Source organism: Blennius ocellaris (genome assembly GCF_963422515.1).
Source record: "Blennius ocellaris genome assembly, chromosome: 8".
Taxonomy (NCBI): domain Eukaryota; kingdom Metazoa; phylum Chordata; class Actinopteri; order Blenniiformes; family Blenniidae; genus Blennius; species Blennius ocellaris.
In genome coordinates, this window is record NC_137657.1 from 25,021,449 (window position 1) to 25,043,915 (window position 22,467).

Sequence of the window (22,467 nt, forward strand, 5' to 3'; positions counted from 1 at the left end):
TCGGTAAACTTCGAACTTTATCTAACCTAAAGATGGAATTTGCTTAACATTTCTGCGTCTTTTTGTCATACGCAGAGTTTACCATCTCCACGAGCGCCTGGTCAACCTCCGCAGCGACTACAACCTGCGCATGAAGACTGTGGTGACAACTTCCAATGTTTCCCTGAAACAGTCTGCCCAGCAGATCCAGCAGCCCGGCGTGAAGTTGCGGCCCGAACTGGACGACGTGACCCTGCGCTACGTCCAGGACCTGCTGGCATGGGTGGAAGATAACCAGCGTCGCATTGACGATGCGGAGTGGGGGTCCGATCTGCCCTCCGTGGAGTCCCAGCTGGGCAGCCACCGAGGCCTGCATCAGACTGTGGAGGACTTCAAATCCAAGATCGAGCGGGCCAAGGCCGATGAGGTACTTTTCTCATCAGAGCAGAAGAAAGTTATTTGGGAACAATCTGACATCGTACTGTTGGTTTGAACAGAAATTGCAGAAGTTTGTGTGGTGAGATTGTGCACAGCAAATACAAATGTCCGGAGTTCAACTGTAAGATTTCACATTAGAACAGTTCTAAAGTTGGATTGTTTAGAACAATATTGGGTCAAATTTGTATAAAACAAATATCAGTTCACTTCATCATGCAATTCATAACTATTATGAGATTAAATTAAGTTGAAGGTAAACGGTGTTTTTTAAAGGTAGTTCCACTTTCAAAATACAACCACAAGTGGCTTTAGGTTGTTGTTGAGGTTACAGCTTATTTAACTGAAACTTTATTAACGCCGTAACTTTAAGAACTGATTGCACCAAATTGTCCAGTTTGCCATCTTGGATAAATAGAAAGTTAGCCAAGTTATCTAAGCGGTGATTACAAAGTTTTGCTGAGTTTTACTAGACTAATGGCAAATTTTCTGTTTTTTATGAGAGGAAAAAAAGCAGCTCTTGAAGTCTTTCAATCACACAAGCAACAATAAATGCTCAGCCAAAGTAATGTTGTTGACATTATACTGCAAACTATAATTGTATTAATACTTTAAGTAGCTCAACAGAGCAGAAATCAAATTCACTCACTCCCCAACAACTGTTAATAGCAACAGAAAATCTGGAAAATGTTTGAGTAGTTCTAAAGTGCTAAATAAGTCATGTCTAGCTGCTTAGCTTTTCTTGTTTCAGTGTGTTTGTATATTTACACAATGAAAGCTTGAACATATTGTAACTTCAAGTAGATTTCAGTGCATGCTTCCTTCCTCTCAATAATATCTGTTCCATCTCCCCTATGAAACAGAGCCAATTATCACCTCTCAGCAAGGCCTCATACAAAGAATACCTGGGAAAGCTGGACCTTCAGTATGGGAAACTACTGGTTAGTATTTAAAACCTTGTTTCTTTTTGTTTGTTTCTCTCTACATTCGGCAGTTCATATTGAAATACTTCTTTCCATCATTCTTTATGCCAATCTTTTCCTTTAGAACTCTTCCAAGTCCCGCCTGAGGAACTTGGACGCGCTGCACGCCTTCGTCAGCGCCTCCACCAAAGAACTAATGTGGTTAAATGACAAAGAAGAGGAGGAGGTCACCTTTGACTGGAGTGACAGAAACACCAACATGACAGCCAAGAAAGACAACTATTCGGTGGGTTTTAACAAGAGGAGCACTGAAGAACATAATCTGTTAATTCCATCCCTTGCCATTCTTTGAGTAAAAGCCTACTTTAAAGCCCTGGTTCTGTCATTTGGTTCTTAAGGGTCTCATGCGAGAGCTTGAGCTGAGAGAGAGGAAGGTCAATGACATCCAGACCTTGGGAGACAAACTGGTCAGGGATGGACATCCTGGCAAGAAAACAGTTGAGGTGAGTGCAGCTGAGCAACACAATAAAAATAATATTCCCAGTGAGCCGCCAATGTAATCCAGTATGTTTTTGGTTTTTTTCCCCGGTCTCTTCCAGGCCTTCACCGCGGCCCTGCAGACTCAGTGGAGCTGGCTCCTGCAGCTGTGCTGCTGCATCGAGGCTCATCTCAAGGAAAACACAGCCTACTACCAGGTGTGCAACTCTCAGATGAAATACACACTGCTCCAAGTTTCCTTCAGGTCCAGAATGTGTTCTCACTCGATGTCCCGACTCTGCAGTTCTTTGCGGACGTAAAAGATGCTCAGGACAAGATGAAGAAGATGCAGGAGAACATGAAAAAGAAATACAGCTGCGATCGTTCCACGACAGCCACGCGCTTGGAGGATCTGCTGCAGGATGCTGTGGTAAGAAGATGTGACAATATACATCTTAGCAGGTGTTTTGTTGGGGGGGTTTATAATCTAGTTTATTAATTGTTTTCAACAGGAGGAGAAAGAACAGCTGAATGAATTCAAGAGCCAGGTGACCAATCTGAACAAGAGAGCCAAGTCCATCATCCAGCTGAAACCACGCAACCCCACCACCTCCGTCAAGGGAAAACTACCCGTCCAGGCCGTCTGCGACTTCAAGCAGCAAGAGGTTGGAGAGAGTTACCCATATGTAGGGAAAAGTAATCATTCACCAGCACCAGAAAACTGAGTGTGGATTCTGTTTCAGATCACCGTCCATAAGGGAGATGAGTGTGCTCTTCTGAACAACTCCCAGCCCTTCAACTGGAAGGTCCTAAATCGCTCTGGACACGAGGCAGTGGTTCCATCAGTCTGCTTCATGGTACCTCCAGTCAACAAGGAGGCTGTGGACAGCGTGTCCAGGTACAAGACATAGAATCACAGCCTCTGCATGTTTGACAGTAAATGTGAAGAAGGCCCAGCATAATGCGTTTTCTATTTGTGTCCCGGTCTAGTCTGGACTCCGGTCATCAGCAGATGGTGTCCATGTGGCAGCTGCTCCACGTAAACATGAAGAGCCTGCTGTCATGGCAGTACCTGATGAGAGACTATACTCAGATACGCTCCTGGAACATCACCATGGTTTGTAGAACTCAGTATATACATAACAAAAGAGAGAAAAATTATGAGCTTTGACAAACTAGTAGCTTATAACTGAGTTGAAGTTTGTATTTTCATCAAAATACACAGCAGCATAGTAGTTTGATCTCTTGCTTCATAGAGAGAATATCAGGATTGCATGTTCTACCTGTGCATGCGCAGGTTTTTACTGGGTGCTCCATTTTGATCCCACAGTGTTATAGCTTATTTGGTGAGCATAACATTCTACATGTGAAAGTGTGATTTTTTTTTTTTTGTGATGGACTGGCCAACTGCTGTCAACTGCTTTTATCCCATTGCTAGCCACAACCTTAAATTAGTTAAATAATGGAGATAGAAATCAATTTTCAGTATTTGAAGAAATTAGACTTCTATGACGTAGACTTTGATTTTCATTTAATTTTATTTCATTGTTTTGTATTGCGCGAGTGTGAGATCAACAATGGATCAGTGCGGCGTTTGCAGTTTTGCGGTCATTGTATCGGTCCGTCGTGGTGAAGGAGCTGAGCTGTTCAACTACGTCAAACCTCCTTATCCCTCTTTCCTGTTTTTCCCCATCCTTTGTTGATCTTCCCCGCGTAGTTAAGAACCATGAAACCAGACGAGTACCGCCTCATCATGAGAAACCTGGAGCTCCACTACCAGGACTTCATGCGCGACAGCCAGGACTCGCAGCTCTTCGGCGCCGACGACCGTATGCAGGTGGAGGACGACTACACCAACTCCTCCCAGCACTTCGAAGGCCTGATTCGCTCCATGGAGAAAGGTAAAAAAAAGAAAACATTTCCCCACATCCTCTCAATACAACATCTTGACTTTGATTATTTATGGCTCTACAAATAAAAATTAAAAGAAAATATGCAGAAACTTTACAATCCTCAATTCACTTTTTAGGACAAATGGCTGTTAGGCATAGAGGTGAGTGATATTCATTGAAGCTGCCGAGTGGACACGCTTTTCAGCTCTGAATTGGATTGTCACTGACAAGCCTCAGTATTTAAATGAGAGCCATGTGTGATTGCATGTTGGTGTGCTCCTGCTGTCTTTTTTTTGGCAGCAGAAAGTCAAATCCACGTTGTCGATTAGGTGGCAATTGTATGTCCTTGCTTTTTGTCATGCAATAGCCAGAACAGTACAATACTGTACTGTACTGTAGTACGGTACAGTATGCAACAGAGGTATCTGCACATTTCAACCACAACTCATGAAGGACTGCATGTGCAACGTCGCTTTAAATGCACTGCAGCACCGCAGCAGATTGAGAAAAAAATGTTTCTTGTTTGTTTGTCTGCACAGTATTTTGCTATCGAGTTCTTCAACTTCTCGACAGTAACACAATTGCTTTCTCATAGGTCAAAAGGACGAGACTCTGTGTAAGAACTACCTCTCCGAGGTCAAGGATCTGCGTCTGCGCATCGAGGACTGTGAGTCACGCACTGTGGCTCGCATCCGCAAACCCGTGGAAAAAGACCCGCTGAAGGAATGCATCCAGAAAGCCACGGATCAGAAGGTACTGCGCACCAAGCTGAGCTTTGATTTCTGTGAAGACGGCATACAAGGGACTGCGGCAGACGCTACACAGCAGGGAGGAGGAGATGAAGGAGTGGAAAACAGAGGAGCAGAATTATACATCATGTTGTAGAAATATACTGACAGCTACGGTCGTAGTAGTTTTTGAGTGTGGGGGATGCATTTGGGAGTTGGATTTGCTTTCAGCTCCGAGGTTATTGAGAGTTCAGTGCAACGAGCAGAGATTTCATGGCTTCCAGCTTCTTTCCTAATACAACCAAACCACACCCTGCCTATCTGAAGCTTTTAAACTTTGAAGGGTGCCTCAAGCTGCATCACATAACAAGAACCCCAAAGCAGGCCCATGCAAAATTTAAAGATTCCTCCAAAAGTTTGCTGCATTAGAAAACTATTGCAAGAATTGTAGGACTATGGAAGGACTAACGGAGATGTAGATAAACTTGTTTGTACATTTATTTAAAATTTTTGTAAAGGTGTGTTTACAGGTCTCAGTAAAAAATATATTCCCAAAGTCAGAAGAAACCAGTTGAAGCAGATTTCAGGTCTTTAATATGATTATTTGCTCAGGATTTATAATAAATAATAGTAACTATTTTCTTCAACTACTTTTCCTTTGCTTTGTTTTAACGTATGTCCTTCATTTCCATGTAAAACAATGAATTGGCTTATATCTGAATAGTGCTACATAAATAAATTTGCCTTGTATTTGTTGTACAGAAAGTCCATGTGGAGCTTGACGGCCTCAAGAAGGACCTTGATAAGGTGTCTGTGAAGACAAAGGAGGTGTTGGTATCCCAGCAGTCTGCCTCGGCCCCTGTGCTTCGCTCCGAGCTTGAAATCACCGTGCAGAAGATGGATCATGCCTATAATCTCTCCTCCGTTTATCTGGACAAGTGAGATCCCCTGACCACACACTCTAAAGACAAAATTTATGTTTCCCCACATCCTTCCACCGTCCTCATTGGCTCTTTGTTTCCATTGCCAGGTTGAAGACTGTTGAGATGGTCATCAGGAACACACAGGGTGCAGAAGGAGTCCTCAAGCAGTACGAGGACTGTCTGCGTGAGGTTCACACTGTGCCCAGTGACGTCAAGGAAGTCGAGGCTTACAGAACAAAGCTCAAGGTTAGAAAACATTTACATATCTTACTGTCTTGAGTTGCTGCGGATTAAATGAGTAGTTTTTCACGGTTCTCTTGCTTTTGCTTAATGCAGAAAATGCGAGTCGAGGCCGAGGGTGAACAGCCAGTGTTCGATTCCCTGGAAGAGGAGCTAAAGAAAGCCTCCACCGTGAGCGACAAGATGTCCCGAGTCCACAGCGACCGGGATGTGGAGCTGGACCACTACCGCCAGCATCTGTCTGGCCTCCAGGACCGCTGGAAGGCCGTGTTCTCCCAGGTCGACCTGCGCCAGAGAGAGCTGGAGCAGCTCGGCCGCCAGCTCGGCTATTACCGAGACAGCTACGACTGGCTGATCCGCTGGATCGGCGACGCCAAGCAGAGACAGGAGAAGATCCAGGCTGTGACCATCACTGACAGCAAAACTCTGAAAGAGCAACTCGCCCAGGAGAAAGTATGCTGTGAATTTCATGACATGAACTGTAGTGCTGTGTAAAACCGCTTCCCTCAAATTCTGTTTAAATGTCTTTTTTTTTCCAGAAACTGCTGGAGGAGATCGAACAGAACAAGGACAAAGTGGATGAGTGTCAAAAATATGCCAAAGCATATATTGATGCCATCAAGGTAGGACTGTCTTACTTAAACCAGGCGCGTCAAACGTAAGAACCGTGGGCCGAAATTAGAGAGTCGCAGACATGGCATGTTTTGAAAACCATGCTCATTTACACAGAAAGGGAAGAAAAACTAAAAAACAATGCAGTTTTTATGCCAAGTTGGATTGCAATTACTGGTGACTCAACTATAAATACCAAGTGCCAGGAGAATATGGAGTGGGGGTCATGACACTCTGGAGGCTGCCATTGTTACTTTCCATCAAATCATACATGTGCAGAAGAAGAATTTACACGGCCATGTGCAATAGCAGCATTTGAAAAAGTTCCACCATGAGGTGTTTTCAAAAACACCCAAAAATATTGTATAAATGGGGCTCAGACATCTCAGAAATTACTGCAAGCAAACTAGCCAGCATGAGCTTGCAAAAACATGTATAATATAACAGCTATAGGATTTTTTGGACATTTCACTGTTTTTTTGCATCAGAATGTATCATTAAAATTGGCTTCATGTTGAGATTGTAGTCATTTGTAGTAGTTGTAATTGTTTATAATATAGATATTTTCATCATGTACACTCTGCGCCACAACAAAAAAAATCTTTAAAATGTAAATGACATTTTGGCTGTATGTGCCCACAAAGCGTTTGACACCCGAAACGTAAAATGTTGGGTCATTGGTAACATTTAAGAATTGTTTTCTTGCATCACTGGTGATGTGGGCATTTTCTTTTTTCTAATAGGACTATGAGCTCCAGTTGGTTGCCTACAAAGCTCACGTGGAACCTCTCACTTCTCCCTTGAAGAAAACCAAACTGGATTCTGCCTCTGACAATATTATACAGGAAGTGGGTTAAAAAAAAGAATTGTGACTATTTGTATTACTTGCTGTCCGTGTGTGACAATGTTAAGCTGTGTTGTCTGTTTCTTCCTACATCAGTATGTCACACTGAGGACGCGTTACAGCGAGTTGATGACTCTGACGAGTCAGTACATCAAGTTCATCACCGACACGCAGCGCCGCCTGGAGAACGAGGAGGTGCGTGACAACTGGCTGAGGATCCCAAACAAGCTAAACTCTAACATTAACCTAACCAACAAAACAAATAACCGACCAACAAACAAAAACACTCGCCGACCATCGACTGCACGCATGCACACACTTTTCTCTGATGTGCCTCGTGTCCACACACACAAATACACACACGTCACATTAATGTACGGGTGACAAACGGTTCCTTTGCACTTGTTACGCATGAAACATTGGCATGCTGTAGCTTATCTGAGCTAGAGAGAAGCATATTTAATGCTTCCCTCACACATTTTTGATCAGTTTTATTACAAATGTATTCAAATACATGAGATACACCATATTTTCAGAGTGACCATTGCTCTGAATGTCTAAAAATACAGTACAACACTGTTGTGTGTTCATTCACGTGTTGAGGACCCATATTCATCCATTCCACTTGTTGTGCCGTTGTAGATTCAGAATTAGGGGTTCTTTTTTTCACTCCTTTCAGTTTTTTCCTTCTTTATTCCCTAAGGTTTATAACAACCGGTTGAGCCTGGTTGTCGTGGTCTTCAGCTCTTTTTTCCCCCCTCCATTAAAATGAAAATTTCCAGTTTTACATTATTTCCTAACACCGGTGTTTATGTTTCTTTGCTTCTCTAAACTGCCTGCCAGTGCTTTGCCATGATGAATGCTTAACTTGTCTGAGCATTAAAGAGGTAAATTTCTCAGTGTTTACAGTGCCTCCCTGCCAAATAATCCTCATTCCAGTTGTCATCCTAACATCGTTATCTCGCTTCATTTTGCCTTTCCATTTCACCTTCATTTTCTATTTTCACTGCTGCTTTTGGGATAAGAAAACAAAAAAGACCTGCTCATACTGTTTAATGTCTTTATCTGAAGCATATCCCTTCATTAGCCAGCCAGCCTGCTCCCTGAACTCATCACAGATGCTAGTTCACCTACTGATACTCAGTTAACCTGAACCCTTTATCTTTGACTTTCCTCTCAATTTCTTTGTCGAATACAGTGATTTAAAGAACCCCCAAAGCATGAGAGATGATTAAAAACCAGAGAGTGGTGTGAATAATACTCTTAACATCAGACTGTTTCAAAATACTGAACTGAATGAACAAATATTCCCACACTGCCCATGTAGATAGTTTAAAGAATAATTAACATAGTGGTGATTGCAAATTTATGTGTGGGAATCAATCGGCTAATTTAGCATTGATTTTGGTATTAAGGTGTAGATTATGATTTAGTGCTACGTTGATCAGTGCTACAGCTACAGATGCATGCCATATGATTTTCTTGCTGTGTTGTGAAGTGATACTTTGTTTCCATACATGAATCATTACATCCTCACCCTCAATTTATTTTTTCCTGTATTGTCTTGTTGAATTATGTTGATTGCATCGTGAATTTAACATCATTAATGAATGTGCATCTAATTTTGCATCTAGTGATTGATCTTTTTAATTAATCTTGAAGCTAATTTTAACAATAACATTGCTTGGGTAATACCGCACATTAAAATGCTCTGGCTGCAGTGTGTTTTTGATGTAATTACTGTCGTAATTACAATTTGAATTCACACTGTCGTGAGCTGATTAATGTAACGTATTGCCTTTAACCTGTCATGCTTGATTATAATCCTTTCTTTACCATTTGCTTCCACTAATGCAGAAAGCTGCAGAGAAACTCAAAGCAGAAGAGCAGAAAAAAATGGCCGAGATGCAGGCCGAGTTAGACAAACAGAGGCAGTTAGCTGACGCTCATGCAAAGGCCATTGCTAAAGCTGAGAAAGAGGCCCAAGAACTGAAGCTCAGGATGCAGGAAGAAGTGAACAAGAGAGAAATCGCTGCCGTAGATGCAGAAAAGCAGAAGCACAATGTCCAGCTGGAACTGCATGAACTCAAAAACCTCTCTGAGCAGCAGATCAAGGACAAATCCCAACAAGTGGAGGAAGCTCTTCAATGCCGCTCCAAGATCGAAGAGGAAATCCACTTCATCAGGATTCAGCTGGAGACAACAGTGAAACAGAAGTCCACCGCCGAATTAGAACTCAAGCAACTTCGCGACCGAGCAGCTGAAGCTGAGAAACTGAGAAAGGCCGCCCAAGAAGAGGCCGAGAAGCTCCGCAAACAAGTCAATGAAGAGACCCAGAAAAAGCGCTTGGCTGAGGAGGAGCTCAAGCGCAAATCCGAGGCTGAGAAAGAAGCTGCCAAGCAAAAACAAAAAGCATGGGAGGACCTCGAAAACCTCAAGATGCAGGCCGAAGAGGCTGAAAGACAGGTGAAGCAAGCAGAGGTCGAAAAGGAACGACAAATCCAGGTCGCTCAAGCGGCGGCTCAGAAGAGTGCCGCCGCTGAGCTCCAGAGCCGACACATCTCTTTTGTGGAAAAGACCTCAAAGCTCGAGGAGTCACTCAAGCAGGAGCACGGTGCCGTTGTTCAACTGCAACAAGAAGCAGCGCGCCTGAAAAAACAACAGGAGGATGCAGAAGATGCCAGAGAAGAGGCAGAAAAAGAGCTGGAGAAATGGAGACAGAAAGCAAATGAAGCACTTCGCCTGAGGCTCCAAGCTGAGGAAGAAGCTCACAAGAAGAGCCTCGCTCAAGAAGAGGCTGAGAAACAGAAGGAAGAGGCAGAGCGTGAGGCCAAAAAGAGATCTAAAGCTGAGGACTCTGCTCTAAAACAGAAAGAAATGGCAGAAAAAGAGCTTGAGAGGCAGCGAAAGGTTGCCGAGAGCACAGCTCAGCAAAAACTTGCTGCCGAACAAGAGCTCATTCGACTCCGCGCAGACTTTGACAATGCAGAGCAGCAGAGATCCCTCCTTGAAGATGAACTCTATCGCCTGAAAAACGAAGTTGCCGCAGCTCAGCAACAAAGGAAGCAGTTGGAGGATGAGCTGGCCAAAGTTCGGAGCGAAATGGAAATGCTTTATCAGCTCAAGTGTAAGGCGGAGAAAGAGACTATGTCCAACACTGAAAGAAGCAAACAACTCCTCGAGGCAGAAGCTGGCAAGATGAGAGACCTTGCAGAGGAGGCGAGCAAGCTTCGAGCCATCGCCGAGGAAGCCAAACACCAGAGGCAAATTGCTGAAGAAGAAGCGGCACGTCAGAGAGCAGAGGCCGAGAGGATCCTCAAAGAAAAACTGACTGCAATAAGTGATGCCACACGCTTGAAAACAGAAGCGGAAATTGCCCTGAAAGAGAAAGAGGCGGAGAACGAGCGACTTCGTCGGCAAGCTGAAGATGAGGCTTACCAGAGGAAAGCCCTTGAAGACCAGGCCAACCAGCACAAGCAGGAGATCGACGAAAAGATAATCCAACTCAAAAAGTCATCTGAAGCCGAAATGGAACGACAGAAGGCGATAGTAGATGACACCCTCAAACAGAGACGGGTTGTTGAAGAAGAAATCCGAATTATTAAGCTGAACTTTGAAAAGGCGTCATCTGGAAAGCTTGATCTCGAGCTGGAACTGAATAAACTGAAGAACATTGCAGATGAAACTCAACAAAGCAAGCTCAGAGCGGAGGAGGAGGCAGAGAAACTTCGCCAGCTTGTCCTCGAGGAGGAGAAACGACGGAGGGAGGCTGAGGACAAGGTCAAGAAGATTGCCGCTGCAGAGGAAGAGGCAGCCCGACAACGCAAGGCAGCCCAGGACGAGCTTGAGCGTCTGAAGAAGAAAGCAGAAGAAGCCAAAAAGCAGAAAGATGAGGCCGACCAAGAGGCTGAAAAGCAGATTGTTGCCGCACAGCAAGCAGCCCTGAAATGCAATGCAGCTGAGGAGCAAGTCCAGAGCGTCCTTGCTCAGCAGAAGGAAGACAGCATCACGCAGAAGAAGCTGAAGGATGAGTATGAGAAAGCCAAGAGGCTTGCCAAAGAGGCAGAGGCTGCCAAGGAGAAGGCAGAGAGGGAGGCAGCTCTCCTCCGACAGCAAGCAGAGGATGCAGAGCGACAGAAAGCTGCCGCTGAGCAAGAAGCTGCAAACCAGGCAAAAGCCCAGGAAGATGCTGAGCGCCTGAGGAAGGATGCCGAATTTGAGGCCGCTAAACGAGCGCAAGCAGAAGCCGCGGCAGTCAAGCAGAAGCAACAAGCCGATGCTGAAATGGCGAAGCACAAGAAACTAGCCGAGCAGACCTTAAAACAGAAGTTCCAAGTGGAGCAAGAGCTCACGAAGGTTAAACTTCAGCTTGACGAAACGGATAAACAGAAAGCGGTCCTGGATGATGAGCTGCAGCGCCTCAAGGACGAGGTCGACGACGCCGTCCAACAAAGGGCCCAGGTGGAGGAGGAGCTTTTCAAGGTCAAAGTTCAGATGGAGGAACTGCTCAAGCTGAAAAACCGAATTGAGGATGAAAATCAGCGCCTCATCAAGAAAGACAAAGACAACACACAAAAGTTTCTTGCGGATGAGGCTGAAAATATGAAACAGCTCGCCGAGGATGCCGCTCGACTCAGTGTAGAAGCCCAAGAGGCGGCACGCCTGAGACAGATCGCAGAAGACGATCTCAACCAGCAACGTGCTCTGGCAGAGAAAATGCTCAAAGAGAAAATGCAGGCCATACAGGAGGCATCTCGGCTTAAAGCCGAGGCAGAGATGCTCCAGAAGCAGAAAGACCTGGCTCAGGAACAGGCACAGAAGCTGCTGGAGGACAAACAGCTCATGCAGCAGCGTCTGGATGAGGAGACGGAGGAGTTCCAGAAGTCGCTCGAAGCAGAGAGGAAGAGGCAGTTGGAAATCATAGCTGAAGCTGAAAAACTCAAACTTCAGGTTTCACAGCTCAGTGATGCCCAGACCAAGGCTGAAGGGGAGGCGAAGAAATTCAAGAAGCAAGCAGATATGATCGCTGCCCGTTTACATGAAACTGAAATTGCCACCAAAGCGAAAAATACAGTAGTGGAAAAGCTGGAAGTCCAGAGACAGAACACCAGCAAAGAGGCTGAGGATTTACGCAGAGCTATCGCAGACCTAGAGAACGAGAAGGCTAGGCTGAAAACGGAGGCTGAAGAACTTCACAATAAGTCTAAAGAGGTATTGTGTCAAAAATGGCATAACTTAGTAGCGTATGTCATTGTTGACTATCTAAGAACTAACCCACTTCTTTCTTTAAATTTCCTCTATCCCAATCTCTGAATGTACTAATCATGAAACTATATCTTTGATTTTGAATATGATTTTCATTTTTTTTTTTACAGTGCACTATGCTCATGCAGATTGCATCCCAATGTCCCTTCAAATCCTGGAATGTTTTATTTTTCTCTCCTTTCATTAATTTGAAAATGCACTTCATGTTCATTCCTTACAGGTTCAAATCTCAGTTGCCATTCAGAACTCAAATGTTTGTTGTTTTTCTTTTGGGAGGGGGGCGCCACTCAACAAAATCATTTTGAAGTTTATCACATTTAGCTATTTACAACAGTCAAAACTTAGTTTAAATAATTTTCATCCTAATTTATTTTAGCAGCATCATACACTTCACTTTCACAGTTATATCCCTCCAAACATACACATTGTCAATACTGTGAGATCCTGTGGACCTGTGGTCATCACAGCTAATACATGCATTCATATTTGTCCAATAAGCACAAAGACAAGTCAACATTAGCTAAAACAATTAATTTACCTTGGAATGTGTCTAAAAATCTTAAAGTAACGTACAGCCACTATTACTAATGCTTAAATTGTACTTGGTTACAGGCAGGGAGTAAGTTGTGATGAAAGGAATGTTTTTGATGAGCTGGTAGTTGTACAAGGCCCCGTTTACACGACAATGTTTCAAGTGAAAACGGATTATTTTTGCATTTACATGACAAACTCTAAAAACAATGGAGTTACCATGTCAGACCATGGGTTGGCACAGTTGTTTTTGTCATCAAACCTGACATGCGTGCGCAGAGAATAATATGTTTTAAAAACTAACAATGGTGAATACATGGGCATCCTTATAAACATACAAAGTTAGATTCTTGTTACAGGTGACTCACAACTATAAAGCCACCAAGTTCCTGGAGAATTTGGACTGCGAGTAATGACGCTCTCGATGCCAACATTGTTATTGTCCATCTACTTGCGAAAACTCGACTGTTTCCTATGGCCGTGGCACACAGGCACAGTAGGAGCATTTCTGAAAAGTTTTAATTCCCCCCAATTCCACAGAGACTGTGCATTTCTGAAAAGTTCTACTTTGGGAACCATTTTAAAAAAGTTGTTTTCAGTGACTCTTAGCACCAATGTAGTGTAATTGGACACCCAAAGTTCTACTAAAGTGCTGTTTTCACTTGAAAATGCAATTGTGCAAACCCGGCCGAAAAAGGGAGGACAAGATTGCTCTTGCCCTCACATAGAGGTAGAAACATAATTAATTTAAATAAAACACAATCTTTACAACTTTGCATTTTAGTAAAAAAAAAGAGAGAGAAAGATAATGATGCAATAAAGACAGAAATTGCACACAAAAGAGCATTAGTGGCATATTTACTATACTTGTGATCTCGATTAGACTTTGTTACTCATCAAAAAATGTCATGTATGGTTTAGCAATGGAAAATGCAGGATTTTTAACACATTGGATATCCGTCATTCGTAAAATTTACTACTTGGTGTGAGTAAAGCAGCGTGCAGCATTTTTATAAGTTAATCACCATTTACACCCCTAATGCGTGACGGGTTCTGCTTTGACATTTACTGGATGATTTTTAATCCATTGGTGAAGTAGTTTTTAACACCTCCCATTGATAAAAGTGATTCGACTGAGATTTGGATACAAAGATTGGTGGGGAGTCTATCCCTTCATCCCATGCAGCAAATAACACACATTTGATGTTATTGTAAGGCATTTTTATTCAATTTAATTTGATGTATTGTTTTTAAATTAATAGAATTCCATACTTGTAAGTAACACAAATGTTCCCCAAAATTAAAAATTATTAGTAATTTGTTGTATTTGCTACATTCACCTCTGCCTACATCTGTCTTCACCCAACAACAACTTATCACATGTCAGTGTGTGTCAATGACAAAGCATTCGCTTACTTACAAGGGGATGCTCACTTCTATATTATGTCACTTTTTCCAATACCATTTACTCAGTATTGGAAACTGCAGACATAATGTTAAAAAAATGACATTCTTTTTTGACGTCTTTCCGAAACCTGTTCAGTATTGTAAATATGTCTGTGCTTGTGTTATCATTTGATATATTGCCAAATTATAGTGAGCTTATAATCCATTTTTGACTAACCACTTTACTGAAAAGCAAAATCAAAAGAATGAAAACACAAAGTAATATTCCATAATTTACAGTTAGTATGTTGATGACATTTAAACCATATTGCCACTGAATATTGCCTAATTGTTAAGGGTAAAGCCAATTAGTGAAAATGTAAATACTGTATTTCAGATAAAATAGGTGGATGTGTGCATCCCTTAAAACTTACAGGAAGAATTGCCACCAGCATAAAATGACTCTTGACAAAATAAATTAATTAGAAAAAAAGGTGTGCATAAGCAGAGTGCATTGTATACATATTTATTAAAAATTAAATTTAAGCTCATGTAAGAATATGCAACAAGTTTAATACATGCCTGTACTGTAAAGCTTTTATAACTTGTGTTTCCTATTTATTTCCAATAGATGGCTGATGCCCAGCAGAAACAAATAGAGCATGAGAAGACCGTGCTCCAGCAGACATTCCTGACTGAAAAGGAAATGTTGCTAAAGAAGGAGAAGATGATCGAAGATGAGAAAAAGAGGCTGGAGAGCCAGTTTGAAGAAGAAGTTAAAAAGGCCAAGGCTCTCAAAGATGAACAGGAGCGCCAGAAACAGCAGATGGAGGATGAGAAGAAGAAACTCCAGGCCACCATGGATGCAGCACTCGACAAACAAAAAGAGGCTGAAAAAGAGATGCTGAACAAGCAAAAAGAAATGGAAGAATTGGAGAGGATGAGACTAGAGCAGGAAAGGATTCTTGCAGAAGAGAACCAGAAACTGCGTGAGAAACTGCAGCTGCTTGAAGATGCCCAGAAAGACCAAGTTAATAAAGATATCATCCAAGTAGTAAAGATCGAGACAACAAAGACAGTTTCCAATGGTCAAAATCCTGCTGTTGTGGTCGATGGTATGGAGCAGAAACCTGATCCAATGTCTTTTGATGGCATTCGTGAAAAAGTACCTGCAAGAAGACTTCATGACCTTGGTCTTTTACCCAAAAAGCAGTTTGATAAGCTGAAAAATGGAAACACCAACGTTCAAGAGCTTGGTGAAACTGAAAATCTTAAAATAATTCTCAAAGGAAAGAACCCAATTGCAGGTGTTCTGACACCATCCAATCAAAAAATGTCCATCTATCAAGCATCCAAAGAGAAGAAGATTACTCCCGGGACAGCATTGATCCTTCTTGAAGCACAAGCAGCCACTGGATATATTTTAGACCCAATTAACAACCAGAAATTCACAGTCAATGAGGCTGTCAAAGAAGATGTGATTGGTCCGGAGCTACACAACAAAATGCTCTTGGCTGACAGGGCTGTTGTTGGCTACAAAGATCCATACACTGGAGGAAAGATCTCTGTCTTTGAGGCCATGAAGAAGGGTCTGATTGAACGTGATCATGCCATAAGAATCCTTGAGGCTCAACTTGCAACTGGTGGCATTGTCGACCCAATTAATAGCCATCGTGTACGTAATGAAACCGCCTATAAACAAGGGCAGTACGATTCAGAAATGAATAAAGTCATGAGCAATCCTTCTGATGACACAAAGGGGTACTTCGACCCAAGCACTCAAGAACCTTTGACATATTCTGAGCTAATGACAAGGTGCACCACTGACCCAGAGACCAGCTTGCTGTTCCTGCCAATTACAGACAAAGCTGCCCAATGCTCAAGTATATACACAGAGGAAGAGACCAAGGATGTGTTTAGCAAAACAACTGTTTCTGTGCCATTTGGAAAATTCAAGGGGAAGACTGTTACCATATGGGACATCATTAACTCTGAGTACTTCACTGAAGACCAGAAGAAGGACCTCCTCCGTCAGTACAAAACAGGCAAAATCACAATCGAAAAGATTATCAGGATTGTGATAACTGTTGCTGAAGAGAAAGAGAAGAAGAATGAAATCACCTTTGATGGGCTTAGAGCACCTGTCCCAGCTACTGAACTCCTGGAGTCTAAAGTCATTGACAAAGGTCTGTACAACAAACTTCAGAAGGGCAACGTGACACCCAAAGAAGTTTCTGAAATGAAACCTGTCCACAAAGCACTGAAGGGTACAAACTGCATTGCAGGTGTTGTCATTGACTCAACCAAGGAGACAATGTCATTCTATCAAGCTATGAAGAAAGATATGATGAGACCTGGACCTGCCTTGAATATGCTTGAAGCTCAAGCAGGAACAGGCTATGTGGTCGACCCTGTACACAATCAGAAATACACTGTTGATGAGGCTGTCAAAGCAGGTGTTGTTGGTCCCGAGTTGCATGAAAAGCTTCTGTCTGCAGAGAGAGCTGTTACAGGTTACAAAGATCCTTACACCGGGAAGACGGTGTCCCTGTTCCAGGCCATGAACAAAGATCTTATCCCAAAAGAGCAAGGAATCAGATTGCTTGATGCCCAAATGACCACTGGTGGCATCATTGACCCAGTGAAGAGCCATCGCATTCCCCATGATGTCGCTTGCAAGAGAGAATATTTCAATGATGAAATGAAGCAGACTCTGAACAATCCCACTGATGATACTAAGTGCTTCATTGACCCCAACACAAAAGAAAATGTCTCATACTCACAGCTCTTCAAAAGATGTGTCACTGACAATAAAACTGGTCTCCAGCTCCTGCCTCTTTCTGATGATGCAATCAATGCAAAGGAGGAGCCGACACACACTGAAGCCCAAACAAAAGAGGCGATGACTCAGGCAACTATAGAGCTCGACTCTGGACCATTCAAAGGAAGAAAGATGAGCCTTTGGGACATTCTAAACTCTGAATATCTCACTGAGGAACAAAGACTTGAACTGCTCAAGCAGTTTAGATCAGGAAAGATTACCATCGAAAAGATCATCAAGATTATTATCACCATTGTAGATGAGAAAGAAGCTAAAAATCGTGAGCAGTCCTGCTTCAAGGGTCTCAGAGCTCCTGTGCCTGCAGATTCCTTGTATGATTCCAAAATCATTGACAAACCAACCTTGGACCTTCTTAAACAAGGAAAAACTACACCAAAAGAAGTCAGCAAAAATCCAAATGTCAACAAATACCTCCAGGGATCGAATAGCATTGCTGGCATCTACGTAGAACCAACAAAAGAGAAGATAAGCATATATCAAGCTATGAAGAAAAAGCTCCTCCGTGACAACACTGGAATCTCACTTCTGGAGTCTCAGGCTGCAAGTGGTTTCATAGTAGATCCTGTGAAAAACCAATGCCTGTCAGTTGATGAGGCAGTAAAGTCAGGACTTGTTGGTCCAGAACTTCACGAAAAACTTCTTTCTGCAGAAAAAGCTGTAACTGGCTATAAGAATCCCTTCACAGGCACCAAAGTCTCCCTCTTCGAAGCAATGCAAAAAGGTCTCATCCCAAAAGAGCATGCCATGCCCATGTTGGAAGCACAGATGGTCAGTGGAGGCATCATTGACCCTGTAAACAGCCATCGTGTACCAACTGATGTTGCATACCAGAAGAAGATTTTCAGCAAAGATGTTGCCAAGACACTTTCTGAACCATCGGATGAGAACAAGGCTTTTGTAGACCCTGAAACGGATGAGAATGTCACCTACAAACAACTTAAAGATAAATGCCAAGTCGACAAAGACACAGGCTTATACATACTACCACTCTCAAAGCCTCAGTCTCCCACTGTTGTGGAGAAGACATACCTCTATACAGAGGAACAAACACAGAGTGAATTGGCCAACACCCAAATTGACATACCCATTGAGGGACTTGCAGAGAAGCCATTGAACCTGTGGGATGTCATGAATTCGAATTTGCTTCCAGACCAAGAAAGACAGAAGCTCATGGATGAATATCGCTCTGGTAAAATCACTACGGACCGGATGATCATCATAATCATTGAAATCATGGAGCAAAGAGAAATTATCAGAAATGAAAATCCCCACTCCTATAAGACTATAAGGAGGAGGATAACTATTGATGAACTGTACAATGCTCGAATCATTGACTTGGAGACATACAACCTGATCAAACGAGGCAAGAGGGATATCCGTGACATAATGGAGATGACCAGTGTCAAACAGTATCTCTATGGCACAGGCTGTGTTGCTGGTGTCACAACAGACTCTGCTGCCAAACTCAGCATATACCAAGCCATGAAGAGAGATTTCATCAAACCAGAAATAGGCCTCAGCCTTCTAGAAGCACAAGCTGCAACAGGATTCATCATTGATCCAGTAAAGAATGAGACCCTTACTGTGGATGAGGCTGTTCGTAAAGGTGTTGTCGGCCCCGAAATCCACGACAAACTTCTTTCAGCTGAAAGAGCTGTGACAGGATACAAAGACCCCTACAGTGGAAAGCCCATATCGCTCTTCCAGGCCATGAAGAAGGATCTTGTTCCAGAGGATTATGCTCTGAAAATGCTTGAGGCTCAAACTGCCACCGGTGGCATTATCGATCCTGAATTCCAGTTCCACCTTCCTGCAGACATTGCCCTGCAAAGGGGTTATATTAACAAAGAAACCAATGAGAAACTGACTGATGATGTTAAGGGATTTATTGACCCTGGCAATGATGAGGAGGTTTCTTATGCAGAGCTGCTTAAGAGATGCAGGCTGGATGGAGGATTGCGCCTCCTCTCTCTAGGAGACAAAAGGCTAACCTTCAGGGGTCTGAGAAAACAAATCACAATAGAGGAGCTGATTCGCTCACAACTTATTGACCAGCAAACTGGTTTGGATCTGAAAAGTGGCCTCATTTCAGTGGAAGAGGTTAGCAGTAAGATATCAAGGTACCTTGAAGGCTCAAGCTGTATTGCTGGTGTGTTTTTGGAGCCCTCAAAAGAACGTCTTTCAATTTACCAGGCCATGAAGAAGAACATGATTCGACCAGGCACTGCATTTGAGCTTCTTGAGGCCCAAGCAGCCACAGGTTATGTCATTGATCCAATCAAGAATCTCAAACTCACTGTTCATGACGCTGTAAAAATGGGAATTGTGGGCCCAGAATTCAAAGACAAACTTCTCTCTGCTGAGCGTGCAGTGACAGGATATAGAGATCCTTATTCAGGCAAGACCATATCCCTGTTCCAGGCAATGATGAAGGGACTCATCTTGAAAGATCATGGCATTCGCCTCCTGGAAGCACAAATTGCCACTGGAGGCATCATCGACCCAGAGGAAAGTCACCGTGTGCCAGTTGAGGTGGCTTACAAACGTGGCTTCTTTGATGAGGAAATGAATGAGATCTTGTCTGATCCATCTGATGATACCAAAGGCTTCTTTGATCCCAACACAGAGGAAAACCTGACATACCTCCAGCTGATGGAGAGGTGCATCACTGACCCTGACACTGGTTTGGTTCTCCTGTTACTGAGAGAAAAGAGGCGGGAACGAAAGACCTCCTCCAAATCTTCAGTCCGTAAACGCAGAGTTGTCATTGTTGACCCGGAGACTGGCAAAGAAATGACTGTGTATGAGGCCTACAGGAAGGGACTTATTGACCATCAAACCTACCTTGAACTTGCTGAGCAAGAGTGTGAATGGGAAGAGATCACCATGACTTCCTCTGACGGGACTGTAAAATCCATCATCATTGACAGAAGGTCTGGAAGACAGTATGATATTGATGATGCTATTGCACGTGGTCTTATTGACCAAAACGCCCTTGATACATACAGAGCTGGTAACCTGGCTATCACGGAGTTTGCTGACATGCTTTCTGGAAACTCAGGGGGCTTCCGATCTCGTTCATCCTCGTTTGGTTCCACCACTGGTTCTGCCTACTCGGCTCCCATGAGCCCCATACCCACCATTAAACCACCTGCAATCATATGGAATGATCCAACTGAAGAAACTGGCCCCATTGCTGGAATATTGGACATAGACACACTGGAGAAGGTGTCTATCACAGAAGCCATACACAGAAACTTGGTGGACAACATCACAGGTCAAAGATTGTTGGAAGCACAAGCCTGCACAGGTGGAATAATTGACCCCACAAGTGGAGAACGATTCCCAGTCACTGAGGCCACAGAAAAAGGGCTTGTTGATAAAATCATGGTTGATCGCCTCAACTTGGCTCAAAAAGCCTTCCATGGCTTTGAAGATCCCAGAACCAAAGTGAAGATGTCTGCCTCCCAGGCACTGAAAAAAGGCTGGTTGTATTATGAGGCTGGACAGCGTTTCCTTGAAATTCAGTATCTGACTGGTGGATTAATTGAGCCTGATGTTGAAGGCAGAGTATCACTGGATGAATCCATCAAGAAGGGCACAGTTGATGCCCGCACTGCCCAGAAATTGAGAGAAGTTGGCGGTTACTCTAAATATCTGACATGTCCAAAAACCAAACTGAAAATCTCATTCAAAGACGCCATGGACAAAAGCATGGTGGAAGAGGGATCTCATCTGAGGCTTCTGGAGGCCTCTTCACAGTCCAGCAAAGGCTTCTACAGTCCCTACAATGCCAGCAATCCTGGATCTGCGTATGGCTCTCGGTCTGGCTCCCGGACCGGCTCTCGAACGGGCTCCAGGAGAGGCAGCATCGATGCCGGCTCCGGCTTCAGCATGAACTTCTCATCCTCCTCTTTCACGTCCTCATCCAACTATGGCCGCAGATTCTAAACACCTAGTTCTGTTCCAACTTGTGACTAAGAATCAAGAATACTAATGCACTTTACAGTTGCATTTCTAACAGGAAAACAAGTTACATTAACAACAAAGACATTTATTTATTCTTCCCAGCATGTAGTCACAAGAACTGGCGAGGTTATACTTTTTTTCATATATAACATCTGTTAAAACATGCCTTTTATATGGAGGAATAACCAAGCATTGCTGAAGACGTACAATTTTGATTTCTTATAATACTGATCACAAAGTCAGATTATATTTTTCAAAGCAATGCATGACATTTCTGCTGATTAAGTGACTTCATTTTAAACCTGTTAAAAAGATGTATACTTGTGCTTTTTAAAACTAATATATATAGTGTACTTATGTCAAGCAGAAATATTTTTCCAGTATTTCTTATTTCCTTTAGAATTCAAGAATACTTGTCTATTTTTTATCATTTTTGACAGTACTAGTGAGATAATGGATGTCAACATATTGTTTTTAACTACAATATATAGATGCCTTCAAATTATCAAATGTTTGTATAGAGTATGGACAGAGTGTGTGTGTGTGTTTTTTTAGGATATAAGTTGCCTGGGTACACTGTGCCCAGTCAAGTGAAGCACACAATAAAATTGCGAGACACTACAAAACAAGTCACTAGAAGAATGCACCATTGACAAGAAGTGCCAAAATTATGAAATTACGCAGACTTTTTAAACCAGATTCAAACCTGTCATTGCTTCATGCTTTTTACCATTCTCATCAAGTAGACTTGTGCATCCTTTCAGTTCTTGCAAAGTATTTTTTTTCTTCTTTTACACACTCCAAGTGTTTCACTGTCATATATTCAACTGAGTGTTCCTGGTAAATCCCAAGATGATGTCAGACTCCATCCTGCTCCCCCTCACAGACCTGCCTCCTGTTATTTTGATTCTTGTAAGTTGAAATGTTTTTTGTTCTTTATTTTTCTTTAAATTTGTCTCAAAGTTTCTTTTTTTTTTTCCAGTTGTGTCACCTCAAAGCTTCCATCAGTGTCATGTTTAACCTGGTGTCAGATCACTTATCGGCCCCATTGACACGACAACAATTTCAAGTGAAAACAAAAGTTTTGTTGCATTTTGTGAGTCCATTTAAACGACGACAGTGCTTTCTGGATGGACAACTTTTCAAAAATGCTCCGACCTCACCTCTTTTTGAATACGCTGGTCCCGTGCACCACAGACAAAGAAAACCGTTCTTCTGCACATGTGCAAGTTGATGGACAGAAACAACAATGCTGTCCTCCAGAGTGTTGTGACTCCCAGTCCACATTCTCCTGGGACTCACTGGTTTTATAGTTGAGTCAACAATAATAGAAAATCAACTCTGTTGTCTGCCCATAAGAATACCTGTGCACTTGCCATTGTTAATGTTTACAGTGTGTTTTCTGCACGTTTGTGTACCAG

At 42.9% G+C, this 22,467-nt stretch overlaps 1 protein-coding gene across 14 annotated transcripts in view; it reads left to right on the forward strand.

Annotated features, from left to right (window-relative positions):
• The window catches only part of LOC308133581 (plectin-like), a 126,754-nt gene that overhangs the window by 103,275 nt on the left and 1,012 nt on the right, over positions 1-22,467 (forward strand). For 10 of the 14 annotated variants that reach the window (XM_080501026.1, XM_080501015.1, XM_080501016.1 and 7 more), the window contains 20 exons: positions 76-406; positions 1,278-1,355; positions 1,462-1,623; positions 1,736-1,840; positions 1,937-2,032; positions 2,119-2,244; positions 2,327-2,479; positions 2,558-2,712; positions 2,805-2,931; positions 3,532-3,715; positions 3,844-3,867; positions 4,302-4,459; positions 5,197-5,372; positions 5,465-5,603; positions 5,694-6,050; positions 6,137-6,220; positions 6,953-7,057; positions 7,150-7,248; positions 8,911-12,264; positions 14,867-21,958. In XM_080501026.1, coding sequence (XP_080357152.1) covers positions 76-406; positions 1,278-1,355; positions 1,462-1,623; positions 1,736-1,840; positions 1,937-2,032; positions 2,119-2,244; positions 2,327-2,479; positions 2,558-2,712; positions 2,805-2,931; positions 3,532-3,715; positions 3,844-3,867; positions 4,302-4,459; positions 5,197-5,372; positions 5,465-5,603; positions 5,694-6,050; positions 6,137-6,220; positions 6,953-7,057; positions 7,150-7,248; positions 8,911-12,264; positions 14,867-21,028 — 12,175 coding nt within the window. In that variant the 3' untranslated portion in view covers positions 21,029-21,958. The remainder of the gene's footprint in view (positions 1-75; positions 407-1,277; positions 1,356-1,461; positions 1,624-1,735; positions 1,841-1,936; positions 2,033-2,118; positions 2,245-2,326; positions 2,480-2,557; positions 2,713-2,804; positions 2,932-3,531; positions 3,716-3,843; positions 3,868-4,301; positions 4,460-5,196; positions 5,373-5,464; positions 5,604-5,693; positions 6,051-6,136; positions 6,221-6,952; positions 7,058-7,149; positions 7,249-8,910; positions 12,265-14,866; positions 21,959-22,467) is intronic. The other 4 variants (XM_080501021.1, XM_080501022.1, XM_080501027.1 and 1 more) reach the window with 2 other exon arrangements.